At 51.9% G+C, this 15,934-nt stretch overlaps 6 protein-coding genes across 6 annotated transcripts; 3 read left to right on the top strand and 3 right to left on the bottom strand.

The window, feature by feature from the left end:
* Window positions 1-83: 83 nt before the first annotated feature.
* BDQ94DRAFT_158402 (HET domain-containing protein) lies at window positions 84-2,510 on the top strand (the record flags this gene model as incomplete). The annotated part of the gene is made up of 3 exons (XM_026768942.1): window positions 84-759; window positions 816-1,129; window positions 1,194-2,510. The coding sequence occupies 3 exons, from the start codon at window positions 84-86 to the stop codon at window positions 2,508-2,510; spliced, it is 2,307 nt and encodes a 768-aa protein (XP_026628029.1).
* Window positions 2,511-2,816: 306 nt separating this feature from the next.
* BDQ94DRAFT_8847 (GNAT family N-acetyltransferase) lies at window positions 2,817-3,920 on the bottom strand. The gene is made up of 2 exons (XM_026776762.1): window positions 2,911-3,920; window positions 2,817-2,857 (listed from the first exon to the last, which is right to left on the bottom strand). Exon 1 carries the CDS (start codon window positions 3,714-3,716, stop codon window positions 2,976-2,978), a length of 741 nt encoding a protein of 246 aa, XP_026628028.1. The 5' UTR covers window positions 3,717-3,920; the 3' UTR covers window positions 2,817-2,857; window positions 2,911-2,975.
* Window positions 3,921-5,897: 1,977 nt separating this feature from the next.
* Window positions 5,898-8,525, top strand: BDQ94DRAFT_140075 (ferric reductase family protein). The gene is made up of 4 exons (XM_026765552.1): window positions 5,898-6,986; window positions 7,034-7,092; window positions 7,147-7,332; window positions 7,398-8,525. The coding sequence occupies exons 1-4, from the start codon at window positions 6,395-6,397 to the stop codon at window positions 8,361-8,363; spliced, it is 1,803 nt and encodes a 600-aa protein (XP_026628027.1). The 5' UTR covers window positions 5,898-6,394; the 3' UTR covers window positions 8,364-8,525.
* A 211-nt stretch (window positions 8,526-8,736) lies between these two features.
* BDQ94DRAFT_177137 (MFS general substrate transporter) lies at window positions 8,737-10,576 on the bottom strand (the record flags this gene model as incomplete). Its single annotated transcript, XM_026772832.1, has 4 exons — window positions 8,737-9,142; window positions 9,207-9,903; window positions 9,963-10,273; window positions 10,335-10,576. The coding sequence occupies 4 exons, from the start codon at window positions 10,574-10,576 to the stop codon at window positions 8,737-8,739; spliced, it is 1,656 nt and encodes a 551-aa protein (XP_026628026.1).
* Window positions 10,577-10,842: 266 nt separating this feature from the next.
* Window positions 10,843-13,576, bottom strand: BDQ94DRAFT_177135 (putative rhamnosidase B). Its single transcript, XM_026772831.1, has one exon. The coding sequence runs from the start codon at window positions 13,471-13,473 to the stop codon at window positions 11,101-11,103; it is 2,373 nt and encodes a 790-aa protein (XP_026628025.1). The 5' UTR covers window positions 13,474-13,576; the 3' UTR covers window positions 10,843-11,100.
* Window positions 13,577-14,398: 822 nt separating this feature from the next.
* Window positions 14,399-14,903, top strand: BDQ94DRAFT_140070 (uncharacterized protein). Its single transcript, XM_026765551.1, has 2 exons — window positions 14,399-14,519; window positions 14,580-14,903. The coding sequence occupies exons 1-2, from the start codon at window positions 14,450-14,452 to the stop codon at window positions 14,771-14,773; spliced, it is 264 nt and encodes an 87-aa protein (XP_026628024.1). The 5' UTR covers window positions 14,399-14,449; the 3' UTR covers window positions 14,774-14,903.
* Window positions 14,904-15,934: the final 1,031 nt, after the last annotated feature.

Here is a 15,934-nt window from a genome sequence, read left to right as displayed (position 1 = left end):
CAATCTAATCTAGAATTCTACAGCACTATATTGACCCTCTAAGCAACTCCAGTTGCTCGACTTATGGCCCTCATGATACAATTATGCCTCGAAAAGCCTATCCCCTGCTCAAATCTGTTCCCGGGATACTCCCAAAGTTAACTGGGCGAAAAGAAAAGTATAAGGAGTCCTCCACATCGACTGATTGCCAAAACAACTCTAGTTCAAGAAATATTTTTGTCCTTGAAGATCCAGCCGATTTCCCGCGCTGGGAAGGCATAAACGAGCGAGTACTTCCCGTTAATGAGCTCGGTCACTATAAAGAGAATCCGTCAACACATTTGGAGAAGAGCTACAATTTCTTATATAGATATGTGCCGCGTCAATTCCATCATCACTTCCCTCATCCGAGAATGTTGAGTGGCTTTTCGGAAGCTGAGATGCAGTTTTCGACGCTTTGGGAAGCAGTCCGCAGATGGGCCATCGACTGCGATACTTGCGGGCTTGTCAGACGCAAGGTTCTCTCAGATCCACTAGATCCTGTCAAGGCCAGAGAACATCCTACGAGCCGCTTCCTTGTAGAAGCTGATGGTGGCAAGTATTGCCCACATTGCAAGTTGATTTATCGGTGCCTACAAGCGTACTACCCGTCATTTGAGACGGATAAAGACACTCTGGTGGTAGGAGTCTACCCAACTGCTGGAGGCTTTTCCCTCCTTATCAGGAATACTCGGACAACCTCCTGGATTGAGTCCACGTTATGGGCTGAAGTTTTTCCTGGTAAGTAAGTTTATTTCCCAATAGTGGAACCCCCAAATAGTGACGGCTTCTGAAAGAAAGCAAGAAAAGGGAGATAGACAATCACCAAGCCTCATCAGTGTTTGACTCTTCATGCGAAAGCTCGTTTCAGTGGATTCTAAACAGGATACCTCAGGCTGATGGTGACCTGACACTGTCTAACTTTATGCCAAGGCGTCTGATATATCTGGGGGATGGGGCCTCTAAGCCAGTCCTCGTGGACAGGCCAGAGGAGATATACCCGTATTGTGCTTTGAGCTATTGCTGGGGCCCTACCCAAGCAAACTTGAAAACTACTAAAGAAACCCTGATAAACCACTGTCATCATATAGATAAGGATCATATGCCGAAAGTAAGATCTAATTAATTCCACGACTCGAATTATCAAGACTAAGAGATTGACATTTTCTACATAGACAGTGCAGGATGCTGTTGAAGTCTGTCGGCGTCTTGGAATAAAGTATCTTTGGGTTGATGCGCTTTGTATCATTCAAGATGACGCACTAGGAGTTGACTGGTACGAGCAAAGCTCTGAAATGGACCAAATCTACTCCAGCGCATATGTCGTGATTGCAGCAGATACTGCTGAGGATTGCTCTGAAGGGTTCCTGGGAACTTCCAGCGTTCAACAGCTTCGAGAAGTCACAGTTGACTGGATCAAGGCTAATTTCATCTGTCGAGACAAACCGAATGGTCAGAGTGATGATCCTAGTTTTCTCTTAAAAAGAACACCACTCTCGCGGCGCGCTTGGACACTACAAGAAACTCTTCTTCCTAGTCGAGTTCTCCATTACACTGGCACGGAGATCGTCTTGAGGCTTGGAGAGACCTTCCATTGCCAATGTGGCAAGTGCAGCTTTCACCATGTCGGCACCAGCCATTCAGACTGGCATCAAATTGTCTCCCACTATTCCTTCCGCCAAATGACCAAGCCTTCGGACAAGCTGAGTGCCTTGTCTGGACTAGCAGCCCGTACGTCAGATGGCGATAGAAAATATCTTGCTGGGCTGTGGTCGGACACATTGGTCATAGATCTTCTCTGGTATGTAACCGGAAGTGGGCTTCATATGCGACCTGAGCCCTGGAGGGCACCAACGTGGTCCTGGGCCTCGATGGATGGAGGCATCAGTTACTTCAATCGCTTCTCATACTACGACTTTCTCCCCGCATTGGATATCATTGAAGCCGAGTGCAAATGCTTAAGTGTGAATAGCTTCGGCCCGGTTTCCTCAGGTTTTATTGAATTGAGGGGTAAGCTTGTTCCCGTCGAGATGGCCATTTTGAATAAACCCTTTACCAAGCATCAAGGCGAGTACACTGGCGAATGGGGACGAGCAACCCGTGTACATCAAGGCCAGACATCACTTGTACGAGGGTGGGGTACAGAAATCTATGAAGTTTTGTGTGACGAGCGGATGGATCAGACAGACGAAATAGGTGAAGAAGAAAGCGAATCATGGGCCCAAGGTAGAGTGGATCGACAAGACCTAGGCAGAATAGTGGCAAGTAACATCTACTGTCTGGAAATTGGCACAGTTATAGATCGTGTGATAGACGTGGATGGCTTCACCGCCTTGGGTCGGAGTTCCAGGGTCTGGTGGCTTGTTTTGAAGAAAGCAGAGAAGGTGAATGAGTTCAAAAGAGTGGGGATAGGTTATAAAAGTAGCAAGGACTTTAAACGTGACTGTGACCTTTTTGTTTCTGCGGAATGGAGTACAGTGCGATTAGTATAGAAGGCAAAGAAGAACCATATTTCAGAAATGAGAGATATAAGTTTGCACGAAATATCGTTTCAGAGATGAGATGAGTTCAACATTGGAGGTCTGCACTGTTGTACTTAGCACGTCCTGATTTAGAACTTGAAGAATTCTAACAAAAACCCAGTCTTCTATATACATAGCAAAATATAATATGTGATAACCAGATTGGTTCATCTTGGATTATCTTATTAATCGATTAAATAAAACACAGACATACAGTCTAGTCCCCCCAACGACGATAAAATTACAACATAGAATGGTTATCGTTATATGATAATATATGTCTATAATCATATATATTGGAGATTTATTAATCTTATCTAGACAAAGATTAGTTATCTGCAGGAATATCATCTGGGGTGGATGCCACTACACTAACCTGCCACCACGCGACTTTTGATCTCAATTATATCGCCGTGGTCGATCTATCACCATGCTCTATTGCTGTACAGATCTCGATCGCTTCAATGCCTCTCGCACATCCTGGAGCCCCTTCTTCTGATGACCATCTTGGTCAAAGTTCCCCTCCTCCAGCCACTGTTCCAGCGCTTCCTTGGCCCCTTCCTCCCAGTCCTCGCGAACCATCGCGAACCAAGCGGTATCCCGATTTCGACCCTTGACCACCATGTGCTGCCGGAAGGTACCCTCATAGACGAACCCCAGTCGCTGGGCCGCCTTCATTGAAGGCGCATTGAGGGAGTTGCATTTCCATTCCACGCGGCGATAGTGTAGCTGCTCGAAGGCGTACCGCGCCAGCAGATAGATCGCCTCGGTCGCAGCCGGGGTGCGTTGCAGCACTGAGGAGAACATGACATGTCCAAGCTCCACCGTCCATTGTGCAGGGGTTATCCGCAACAGCGAGATGTATCCAATGGCTTTGCCGCAGCTGGGGCTGGAGGCACGCTTGTCAATTACCGCGAAGAAGAACGGGTCGGGAGAAACCGATCGGGAGGCGATGACTTCCTCGAACGCCTCGCGCTGGGAATAGGGCCCATCGGGCATGTAGTCCCATAACCACGCTCGCGTAGAGTCATCGCCGCCGATTAGGTCGAAGAGGTCGTTGGCATGTTTCGGTTCAAGCTTCTCGAGCTGGATGAATCTCCCGTGCAAGGTGGTTGCCGATGGCCACTGGGCGGGGGTCAGATCGACCGGCGGTCCAAGCGGTCGCACAGTTGTCATGTTGCAGGACCGTACTTTTCACTGCGTCTGAATGGATGAGAACAGTGCCTTGTTTATGATGGCAGAGGATTTAAATCGTCGTCAATTATCCTGAGAGAACAGTCATCCCACATCCTCATTCCTCCCTCCTCAGCCGGTCCCTGACCCTGATTCGTTGATACCTCCGACCCTCCGGAGATGACCTGAAAGATGATTGGGTAGGAGCCATAATATGGGTCTGCCTTAGCGGCTTGGCGTCTACGTGCTATTCCTCAGGCATGACTCATGCCTTATGACGCCTGAAATCAAAGGCATCGATTTCAAGAAGGGGGATCCATGCCCTGAGACTCGAAGACTTGGGGGTATCCCCCCGGGGTTCGAGCATTATCATTGGATTCAGAACAGCCTGGATGTCTCAATAACCCGAAGCCTAGGAAATCGAAAGCTGCGAGGTGCGTGTGGCTTGATTTATTATCAGTATTTTCCAGACTGCAGCTAGACTGTTGGCCAGCTCGTTTGCTTCGATGGGTGCTATGCTCATCTCGCTCCAGGTCTTGCTTAGGGCCTTGGAAATCCCGCCATGAACATCCAAGTATATGCGGTGGGTGACTACAAGTGTATGGGCAGGACCTCTACCACCCAGTACAGCCATGTCAGCGATCGTGGTAGTACATGGCATTGCTTGGTGGTTCCATCCAGCGAGGCATCTGTGACTTTTCATGTCTCAGGAGAACATTCCTGGCTTCCAGAGAAGCCAACAGTAGCCATAACATTGTCAAGGGTAATGTTCAGATGAGCACCAACGGAGGAAAATGCGTTTTCGCAAGCAATAAGGCAAGAGGGACACATCATGTCGTTGTCATCCCAACACCCACATGCAGGATCCTGGTGAAGACATGTCTCACGAGTACCAGCAACTTCTATTGACTAAACCCGTTCAAGCAGCATTGCTCACGCAACCAGTCCGCGGTATGCTGTTGGCTTCTTAGCAGTCATATCTTGTTGAATCTGTCGCAGTAACAGAACACTCGCCGACGTGAAATGGGTCGCGATGGCGCCTCCTGTAACGTGCACCTCAGCTTAGAGCCAGGTCATGGGACCAATCCGATGGACTGTTGCCCCATATTGGCCCCTGCAGCCAACCAACTTTTTCGCACGTTTTGCATTCAATATACCGTCGTCCTAAGCACCTATGATGTCGCTGCCGGGCCTCCCCCCCTGTGAGACTCAGGGGATGGACTTTCTCATCACAATCACGTTTGCCTGTTGCTAAGACAAGTAGACGGGAAGAACCAAACAGTATCCACCAAAAATTGTTGGATTCAGCTCACCATGAGTTTAGTAAGACAAAAGATTCTCCAACGCGTGGGGAATGTGGTTCTCAACGGGGTCAATTTCTCACGGTCGGGCGACAGGCGTTATCTTTGGGCCCCATCACGCCTTATGAGACGCTTTTCTTAGCAACGAGCGGTCGGATGAACGGTCCACGATGAGCAAGCAAAAAGAGGTTCCATTGTAAATTGAAGGGTGGGAACCCATCTATATGGCGTGGTGGCTGTCAGGGGCAGTGGGTGATGGGCCAGTGGGACAGTCTCCTGCCGGGATCCACCCACGGCTTCACTGGCAGACAAGCATTCCTGGTGGTTTCAGCACTCAAAGACATTTGGATTCCATTGCCGCCCTGGGTTTCGCCAAGCTGTCAGCAGGCTATAGTTATAGCCGCCGAGTTGAGAGGGGGATTGTGTTTCGAAGATGAGAAGAGAGAGGGATGCAGAAGTCGTCAAGTGTGGTTTAAGTTGGCGCTGACTGGGATCGCCGATTAACTCATCCCTGTTGTGACCCTACCAGCTAATTAGCTTGACAAGCTGATTAGCGCGCATCTCTCTTCCGTGCAGGCAGCCATTGCATTATTACTTAGAACCCTACGAGTATTAACTCCGAGTCCCTGTCTTATTTTTGATCCTCTCGGCTCCTCTGCATTGCAGAGATTACGAGATTGTTAGTCAAGAAGACCAAGAATAGAGAGGCAACCAGCCCTACCCGTGACCCACGCTCACCCCCAGCCAATTTGATCGTGAAACTAAGACCGTTGGGCCAGGCGCCGGTCGCTTTCTTCGTCCCATTGATTGGATGAGGGATCACCGGCTGGCTTGGGCTATCAGTGGCCACCATTCTTGCGCGTCTCGGGTTGATGAGCCACCAGAGCTGTCGACTGCCTGCCACTGACTCGTCTCGGCACTGCTCTCCACCCCTTGCATGCCCTTCCCCCCCAGCCTATCATGAATTTCCAGCATCCAGAAAACAACAACCCCCGCTGACAGGGTCGGTCATCTGCTTTATCTGGCGCTCTGATGGCATCCCGACCACCCTGTCATCTCCGCCGATCCGTTTGCGCCTCCATGTAGTTCTTTACTTAGTATTTGACTGGCGAGATCTGCTCGTTCTCCATCCCGGCTGTCCTTGCGTCCATTCTTTCTCTTCTCCATTCTTTCGATCGTTAACTTTATTTTTATCTCTCTGCTTAGTCCTTCATTTGATTTTCTTCTCTTCTTGCCCCCAGCCAGGGTGACTGCTTTTTTGCCATTGTGGCTGGTCCACTTAGTTGACTTTTTACTCTGCATCTTTTCGTTCTCTACACGCTGGGAATCGTCCTTTCATTTCTCCCCATCCAAGCGTGACGCCAGTAACTCTGATTCACCATGGATTCCAACTTATGGTACGCTATGCTCAATGACACCCTCTGCTATGCCAATCTCTGGGTGCTGGCCTGTATGATTGTGGTCGTCTTCGCCTGGCAGTCCTCCGGCCGTCTCTCTGCCCACCTCCGTCGCCTCGCTAGCTTTACCGACCACCGCCAGACCTACCATCGCATTCCCAATTTCCATGTGGCCTGGTTGAAGCGACACCTTCTGGATGCGCCGCTGCTGCGCTCTCGACATAACCAGGAATGGCAGCTCTCCCGCGCCGTCAACATGGGCACCCTGCCCAGCCGCTTCCATACCCTGCTCCTGACCGTCATCGTCGTCATGAATGTCGTCTTGTGCACCAACACTGTGCCCTATGGATCGAAGGAATCAACTGTCGCGGAGCTGATTCGCAACCGAACCGGTTACATGGCCACCGCCAATCTGTTCCCCCTTCTGGTCATGGCTGGCCGGAACAACCCCTTGATCCCGCTTCTGCGCGTTTCGTTCGACACCTGGAATCTGCTGCACCGGTGGTTAGGCCGCATTGTCGTACTGGAAGGGCTAGCTCATGTCATTGCCTGGGGTGTGCCCAAGGTGCAAACCTGTAGGTCTTTTTCTGCTTTTCGGGTTATGGGGGCTAATGTTGAGCAGATGGCTGGTCGACCGCACTCGGCACCTTGAAGAAACCCTTCATGTTCAATGGTCTCATGGTACGACCCCCACACATCGAACACGGATGTCAGCGGCTAATGTTCGAACTACAGGGAATAGTGGCGATGCTCTTCATCCTTGTTCAATCACCTTCCCCCATCCGACATGCTTTCTATGAGACTTTCCTCCACCTTCACATTGGGCTGGCCTGTGTGTCTGTGGGATTTCTCTGGCATCATGTTTACCGGTACTCCTGCCGTTACTATCTTTATGCCGCCGTCGCCTTCTGGGCGTTTGAAGTAAGTCCCCCTTGCTGCGGATGTTCGTCCGAAAATAGAAACAAGGAGCTAACCTCCCGGTTCAGCGACTTGCGCGGCTGCTGATCCTGATCTACCGCAACTATGGGTTTGGTCGCCGTACAACCGCCTATCTCGAGGCACTGCCTGGCGACGCCGTCCGCGTCACTCTGCAACTCGCTCGTCCATGGACCTTCTCGCCGGGCCAATACTGTTTCGTCTACATCCCGAAGCTCGGGGCCTGGACCTCGCACCCCTTCTCCATCGCCTGGGGTGAGACCGGTCAGACCTTGCTGGGGTCGTACAGCGAAAAGATGGCCGAAGTGGAGTTGGGCAATGACCACGGCCAACCTGGGCTGGAGTCTCGCAAGGTCAATACTGTTTCTCTGCTCGTGCGACGTAGGACCGGATTCACCGACAAGTTGTTTACGGAAGCATTTGCCTACGCGCGCACCCGCTTACCCCCGGACACGATCAGCACTTCGCCGCGATCGACCACGACGGATATCTCCACGGCAGCCATGCCGGTCACTGCATTCGTGGAGGGACCCTATGGCAACCTCCACTCGCTCGACTCCTACGGCACTGTTCTCCTGTTTGCCGGTGGAGTGGGCATCACCCACTGCCTGCCCTTCATCCGCCATCTGGTCCAGGGCTACAGCGATGGCACGGTAGCCGCCCGACGCGTCACTCTCGTATGGGTCATCCAATCACCTGAACATCTGGACTGGATTCGACCGTGGATGACTACAATCCTGGGCATGGAAGGCCGCCGCGACGTGCTACGGATCCAGCTGTTCGTGACGCGCCCGAGAAACCCCCGGGAGATCAGGAGCCCCAGCGCAACCGTGCAGATGTTCCCGGGCCGCCCGGATGTGGGCACTCTCGTCCATATGGAGATCGAGAATCAGGTCGGGGCGATGGGCGTGATGGTCTGCGGCAATGGCGGTTTGAGCGATGATGTCCGTCGGGCCTGTCGACAGCGACAGGGCCGTACCCAGCTGGATTATATCGAGGAGAGCTTTACGTGGTGATATGATTGCCCAATGCGCCTGTACCTATATAAAATTGTTTTCCTGTCCGTGACATGCCAAGTAGACAAGAAGAATAGACCATTGGCCGGATTGCTTGCCTCACCCGCTGCGATGAAGTCAAGCAACTGAATGATATACTGCTTGACCGTTAAACTGACAAGCGCCAGCGATTCTCTGTACCATTTGTACAGACTAACAAGCCACAGGGTCATTCATCTCCGGGGGCCACGAGGACTGCAATTTCCCAGCTCAGCGTCAACTGTAGGGACGTCGACATATGCAGCCAATGATCGAGTGACCAAGCCTACCAAACATATACCAGCAAGGACAACACAACATATTAATTGCACTTATTTCTGCCAATACATCAAGACTAATCCTCCGCATCATGCACCATCTTCCCCCCATACCCCTGCCCCACCTCACACTGATACCGCTGAAACTGCCTCGTCGGCACCCTCGCTGTAAACATCTCATCCAGCTCCTCGAAGCTCCTCCCCTTAGTTTCAGGAAGTTCAAAGAACAGAATCAACAGCGTGACAGCCCCCATGCCCGCAAAGATCCACCCGATCAATCCCCCCAGATCCGCCTCGTCACTGTTATACAGATACGGCATCACCACGTTCCATACCGTCGAGAAGAAATAGTTGAATGTGAACCCGATGGCCAGTGACTTAGCACGTAGTCGTACCGATGAGACTTCACCTGCAATGGCCATGGCGGGGCCGATGGCGGGGCCGTAGACCCACCAGGAGAGCTCGAGGAAGATGCCGACCACCCTGAAATATCATTGTTAGAAGGGTATCAAAGGATGAAGTGGCGATTAGGGGAAGAAGGGCTCACCATAACGCCGGACTCGAATGTGGAAAACACCCCGCTATCCCCATGACCGTGAACAGCATCGTCGAGAGCCCAATGCCGAACATGACCAGCGCCCGTCTCCCACAAACTGTCATCACATATCCTGTGACTAGCGAACTGGCAATCCCAAACGCAATGCCAATCTCCGTCATCATCCCCGTCTTGGCAGAGGACATGCCCGCCTGCACGAGGAAGTACGGCCCATTGGTCATGAAGCTGGACCCGATGACCTGCGATAACGCATTGCAGTAGAGGATGATCCGCGTGCGTCGCCAATTAACTCCCTTGAAGCATTCCAGAAAGCTGGCTTCCTTGGTTGCTTCGTTGCGCTGTTGCTCTTCCTCGTGTGTGCGGACGATGTCTGCGAGAATGAGCGGCGTCTCGGAGGCACGGTTGCCCAGTCGGGATAGCATGCGGCCAGCTTTTTCGCGCTGGCCTTTCATGACTAGGAAGTACGGGGACTCGGGCATGAATGGGAGGAAGAGGAGAATTACCCCGGGCCAGACCCAGCCAGAGGCGAAAAGGACCTGGATTATCAGTTTCTGAGGGTAATCTGAAGCAGATTGTCTTATCCATACCTTGTATGCTGCATCGCTGGACAATGACATGCGCGGAAGAGCCACAGATGCGGCGATGAGATAACCAAGGTTCTGCGAAGCCATTGTCAACACCATCGTCACTTACTAATTGACTTGAACAAACGTACCATGCAAAACGTATACCCCGAAAGAGCAATACCTCGCACCTCAAGCGAGGTGATCTCCGAAATATACGTCTGCCCCGTGGTCAGAGCCAGACCCAACGACAAGCCATTGACGATCTTTCCGGCAAGGAACGCGCCTGGAGTCGAAGCCGTGTACACGACTGCAATACCGGCGGCAGACAGACATGCTGCCACGAGGAAGGCTGCTCGACGTCCAAACCTATCCTGGATGGGACCTGCGGCTGTTGATCCGAGCATCGTGGCGACTTGGGACAGGGCATTCCACAAGGACTGCCAGTATGCGGGGATCACGTAAGAACCGTTTGTGAGGGTACCGAATGTCTGTCTGTTATTCATAATGTGAGTTACTTTAGATCCACACCAGAGGCTAGATCGTCTGTACTCACTCAAATGCAGTCATTGACAGAGCCAGCGACAGGACTAGATTATCGAAGCCGTACATCAAAGCCCCAATATTGCCATACAGGCAGAAGAGGACCACAATAGGATTCGCCCGGAGTGCTTGCCAGGTCGAACGGCCATGCTGGCTAGCTGGGTCGTGGATCCCCAATGTTCCACTGTCTGGTTGACGGGGCTGCTGGTCCACCACCTCGAGATGGCTCGACTCCGATTTCTGGTCGGTGGACATAGTGGCACTCAACGATGGACTATGCTGCTGGTTGAGTCCTGAGTGCGTTGCAATGGATGGCGCCAGAGATGTAACGAGGCTCGCTGGAAATATAGGTGAAACCCATGCCCCATAAATGAACAGGGGAGGCGACCAGGGCCCCAGTCAGGGCGGGTCTACCCCGTGGGGTACAACCTGGCAACCTGGAAGGATTCTACACTTTCACGACTTCCCGAGGAAACGGAAATGCCGGGGGCCCCTTCATGTCGGCAATTCCGGGGCTGGATCGACAAACTAGGGCCAAGCTTTCCATGGAACAGCAAGGCGATTGGCTGCGTTTCACGCGTTCTGTAGATCAGCTTGGGGCCCGAGGTGGAAAGCTTTCATATGTTCCATGCCTGATACCTCCTTAAGGAGATTTATCTCCCTATGGAAGTTCACCTGGACGTCTGGGGTTAAAAATGAGAGACATAAATTGTATGTACAATCGGTTTCATTCATTTACAAGTTTCTATGCAGTCCTACTTTGTACTCTAAGACCCCTATCAAGAAAATATTACTGGTTCCTCAGGACCCAGCACCTTTTTAACCACCTGACCAGCAACCACAATCTCCACCTGAATCTTACTCGTCGCCTCGACAGTTAGCGGCTTCCCCGGGCCCCACTGCACCTTGATATTCCCCCGAGTGGTATACAACAAGCCCTCAGCCTTAGCCACTAATTCCCTCCGAGGCTCGATGCGGACCCGCCCAAAGCCTGGCTCGGCGGGTTTCACCCCGAACAGCTGCGTGACGATCTCGTTCACCGGACTGGCGCTCCACCCATGGCAGTCGCTGCGGGCGTTCACCTCATCCTCTGCCCATGTCGTCAGGTTATTGGCCATCATGGACCGCCATGGATCCAGCATGCTGGGAAATAGCTCGCTGTATATACCGGCCTTTTCTGCTGCTCGGAAGACGTAAAACTTCATTGCGTAAGAGCATTGCGCGAGTGAAGAGTCGGTCACGGTCTGTCTGAGGAGCTGCTTTGCCGCGTCTCCTGTTACCGTCTCGCTGAGGATGGCGAATACTTGTGTGTGTTGGCTGTACTCTTCCAATCCGGGGCCATCCAGATACAGCTGGGAGTTAGACTTGCAGAGTTCCTTCACGGCTTTCTGGATACTGCGCACCCGCGCCCGGTATTCCTCCGCCGTGCTTATCCTCCCCACAAACTCGCACAGCTCTGCCGCATGTAGCAGGGCATACGCATACATCAAACTGTTGACGGTGGCTGCGCCCGCAGTATGATACGCCGGAGGCATACATGACTTGAAGATCTGGCCTGGAACGAACCAATCCTGGACCCAGTCCACGAACGGCCACGTATCCGGGTCGAATTGCCCCACTAGTCCACTCTCGTTGAGGCGATCCTCGAAATGCTGAATGATGCTATCGACTGTGCTCAGGTATCTGCGCACTAGTGCTTGATCCGCAAAATACATCATGTGGTCGTGTACCATCAGGATCCAGAATAGCGAGAACTGCGGGATCTGCTTAGAAGCGAATCCCGTTGGATATTGCGCTACGATCAATCCGTCTGGTGTTCGGCTGGCGTGGAATTCCTCGAGTGTCTTGCGGGCGAGACGGTCATCAGGGGATAATTGGTAGCTGAAAAGCAGCTGCAGTCGTGAATCTGATGCGAATTGATTCTGCTCGTAGAACGGGCAATCTTCGTACGTCTCGTGGCGGCAGTTCTGGAGTGTTCGTAGACTGATCTCCCAGATGTTGTTGAGCTCGGCACCTGTGTCCACCTTGGTGGTAATCTCTAGTGGGTATGACGTCTCTCTCAGGGATATGCTCGTCAATGTGATTGGATTGGAAGCGGTGGTTATTTCGAGTTGCACGTAGCGGAAACACCGGAACCAGAATGGCTCGAACGAGTGGGAGTCCTGTCCGGAGGTGACATTGTAGAAATCCTTCACCCCGTACAAGCGACCAGTCGCGTCAGAGCGATTACCCTTCGTTCTAGGCATGGGGAATGGCGCCGCTTCCACTCCCAGATCCTTCTCGTAACACTCTGAGTACAACACGCTGATTTGTGTGCCTGCTCCACCTCTGAAAGCGAAGTTAACAAACGCCGTCATCAGTGCGCCTACGCTGAGGTCCACCGTCACCCGTGCATCTGCTGGAATCACCACAAGCTGGTCCTCCCGAATCAGTGCATTCCAGTCGTCCTCGCTGACGGAACCAGTGGCTTTGACCACACCGTCGAACTTCCCTGGATTTTCGGGAAGATCTGGTATTGGACGCGGAGCCAGCTTCCATGGGCTCACCATAGGAAGCATTTTCACAGCATTGGACTGGAATACGGCCTTGTCCCACGCCGCGTCATCATATCCAGGCATTTGCCAGCCGGTTATGGTTTGGTCCTCCTCGACGCGTTCATTGTTGGATAGGAAGGGCGGTCCCAGGAGGTAGTTCCACTCGGTCTGCGGGATAATCTTGACGGAGCGCTGCTCGATGCACGTCCACGAGGAATCTGTGGAAATGGCGAGCTCGGGATGCGGGGAGTACAGCATGAATCCGGGCAGCGGCATGCTCACGATAGATGAGGAGCCCGGCACGAGGGTGGAATATCGCAGGACTCGAGCACTGATTACATTGTCACCGTCGCGGAGATATGGACTGATATCCACTGTCTCGTAGTACCATTTTCCCGGAAAGGACTTGCAGGGACCCCAGCTCGCGCGGTGACCGTTGACGAACAGGCGATAGCGACTGTCGGCGGAGACGTGCACAAAGAGATTTGGTAGGTCATCTGAGTGGTGCCATTGAAAGGCTTTTCTGAAGAGGAAGTATCGGCCAGGGCGATTATCTTCCTCGAGATATTTAGGCAGCCAGATCCAGGGGGCTGCGCGAGTCCAGTCGGTCGAAGCCATGTTGACGATTAAGGACGAGATGATTGTCCTACATTCAAACTGACCACTGGCCTTTCATTATCAGATGGTAGAAGAGCACTGACATGTTGGATTATGCTCATTCTGCATCTTTGTTAGTGGGGAAGCAAAGAGAAGCTGCAAGTCGGATATCCCGCTCGGTGGGGATTGCCCCGAATCCGATACCGGGTCAAGGCTTAGCCTAAGCGTAATCTTGGTATGTACGGTGTAATGCGGGGAGAGCCATTCCGTGACGTCACATGACGCGTCGCGGCCTCGGAAGATCCGGGGTTTCATGCAGAGAAGATAAATGAAGTTGAAGCTCAATTGCTGCTAGAGATAGAGAGATTAAGGTAAGAGGCAATCCGTGTGATGCGCGATTGAAGTCTGACAGTAGTGTAATCTTTGTTGTTATCCCTTCGCGGACCGTGGTCAAAATACTACGAATAGTATATATCTTGGATGGGTAGGGTATACTACCAGTGCTAGTACTCTTGATGTTTGTGGGACAAGATAAGAATAACTTAATACCACATGCAGTGGCGGGAGTAGTAACAATAGAAGAAAGGAATCATGAAAGAGCAATCACAGCTTACTAGGTATACAACTGCGAGATAGTAGCTAATTAAGGTGCTGCCACAATATGGAGAAACAGCATGGCTGCCATGTCGCGTGGTAGCTATAATGGCTTCACAGTGAACCGTCCAAGCATGAATTGCACATGCCAGCTGCAGCCTATTGCCATGAAGCACTACAGCTGTCTCGAACCCAATTGATCCATGACGAGGAAATGCTATCATGAACTGAGTCTCAGCTCTCGCCACCCCCGCGGTCGCCTGACAACCCTGGTTCCGGCAACCCATTCGCCCCTGCACCCTCTGCTTATAATAACCATGGGGGCCCTGTGCACACTACCATTACACTATCTCTGCAAGTACAGAAAGGCAAACCTACCCACAATTATATTAAACTATTCAACATGCATCAAATGCTCATCGGTCGCTCCCGACCAGTCATCGGCAATCTCGGCCAAAGACTGCAGTCGGCGGGTACGCTGCTCCCTGTGCCATGAAGTTTTCAAATTCAAGATCAGCAGCTGAAAACGTCAGACCCTTCCCAGCGACGAAGACATATCGTGCGGTCGGATACCTATCGCAAGGATAGTTCAGAACCCGGCCACATCCCCGTCAGCTCCTTACGCGTGCATGGCGCCGCCTGGGCCGTGGCTGGCGCCAGCATGTACGCTACCCTGCATGGGGTCTACATGATGCTGAAGTCCTTCCGACAGATTCGCTACATCTAATCCCTTCGATGTTGATTTCCAGAATGGCTTTGTACCTGTACATGTGTCAAGTTTAGCGATATGGAATAACAATACGCTTTGTATAATCACCCAGATCTTATATAATTCCAACGATGATGGAGAGTGGGGATCTATAGCAGTCTTGAAATATGCTAGAACTGATAGAGGTCTAGTTGGACTTGCAAGCCTGGATATAGGCAAGGGAATCAGTCTAGAGCTGCTTGTCTACGCTTAGGAGAGACTCATGCCGCACCTGGGCGGCAACTGAGCCTCTGGCTCCACCATTACAGTCGTTCATCGAACTAGCTGTAGTCGACCGATAACTACACAAGTGACCTGTTCGTAGTAGCTGCCAGAGGACATAAATATGAAGGGGTCGAATTCAAGGTCAGTGGCTGACACTGCCATCTCGTTCTGTATAGCTTCCCTGTCGAAAGGCGATATGTTGAGCCGACTAGCAATCACGTCCATGGTAGCTGATGTTGTTGACCAACTGGTAGGCCTATGGCGTCGCCAAGTTCGACGTTCAAGTACAATCACTTGTGTTGTCGAACGTGACATCTCGGATCGAAGGGGGAGGAAAGGAACCTCGATGCACTCGACCAAGTTCCCCTTGCAGAGCCCGCCAAGGTCGACCGGCTCACGACTGAATGCAAAGGGAAGTCGTACTAGCCCCGGGGCGGAGATTACTGAATGTTTTCGTTGAACAGACGTGTCGCACATGCATTAAAGCGCAGTATCATAAACGCCCTTACATTATGCATAGGTAGCGATACGTCGCGATGTGTACGAGAAACACCAATTCGAGCTATTAGATCCGTGTCAGGGAGTAAAGTATATCCGACAACTAGCCTGCAAACGTATGGTAGGACCATTGTAGTGCATGCTTCCTGGCTGCCCCAGAGGATGGGCGAAATAAGTGTGCGATTTGGGGGGCCAATTGACGGTATCCGTGGGAAACCAAGAACAACCGGACGGCGAGGGAGGCGGAAGTTGTGTATTTGGTGGGACAGGGACTGCTTTGCCGAAAATATAGCCTGAAGGGTTATTTGCTTAGATTCGATGGGCCACTTTGTCCTGCTCTGTCTGTCAACGAATGTGCCGATGAAGTGTTCGGGGTATGTAGCTGACAGCTATAATGGAGAATGAGAATACGAGAAT

Source organism: Aspergillus welwitschiae (assembly GCF_003344945.1).
Source record: "Aspergillus welwitschiae strain CBS 139.54b unplaced genomic scaffold BDQ94scaffold_10, whole genome shotgun sequence".
NCBI lineage: Eukaryota > Fungi > Ascomycota > Eurotiomycetes > Eurotiales > Aspergillaceae > Aspergillus > Aspergillus welwitschiae.
The sequence above is the reverse complement of the archived record's forward strand: the minus strand, read 5'-3'. Positions and strand labels throughout refer to the sequence as shown.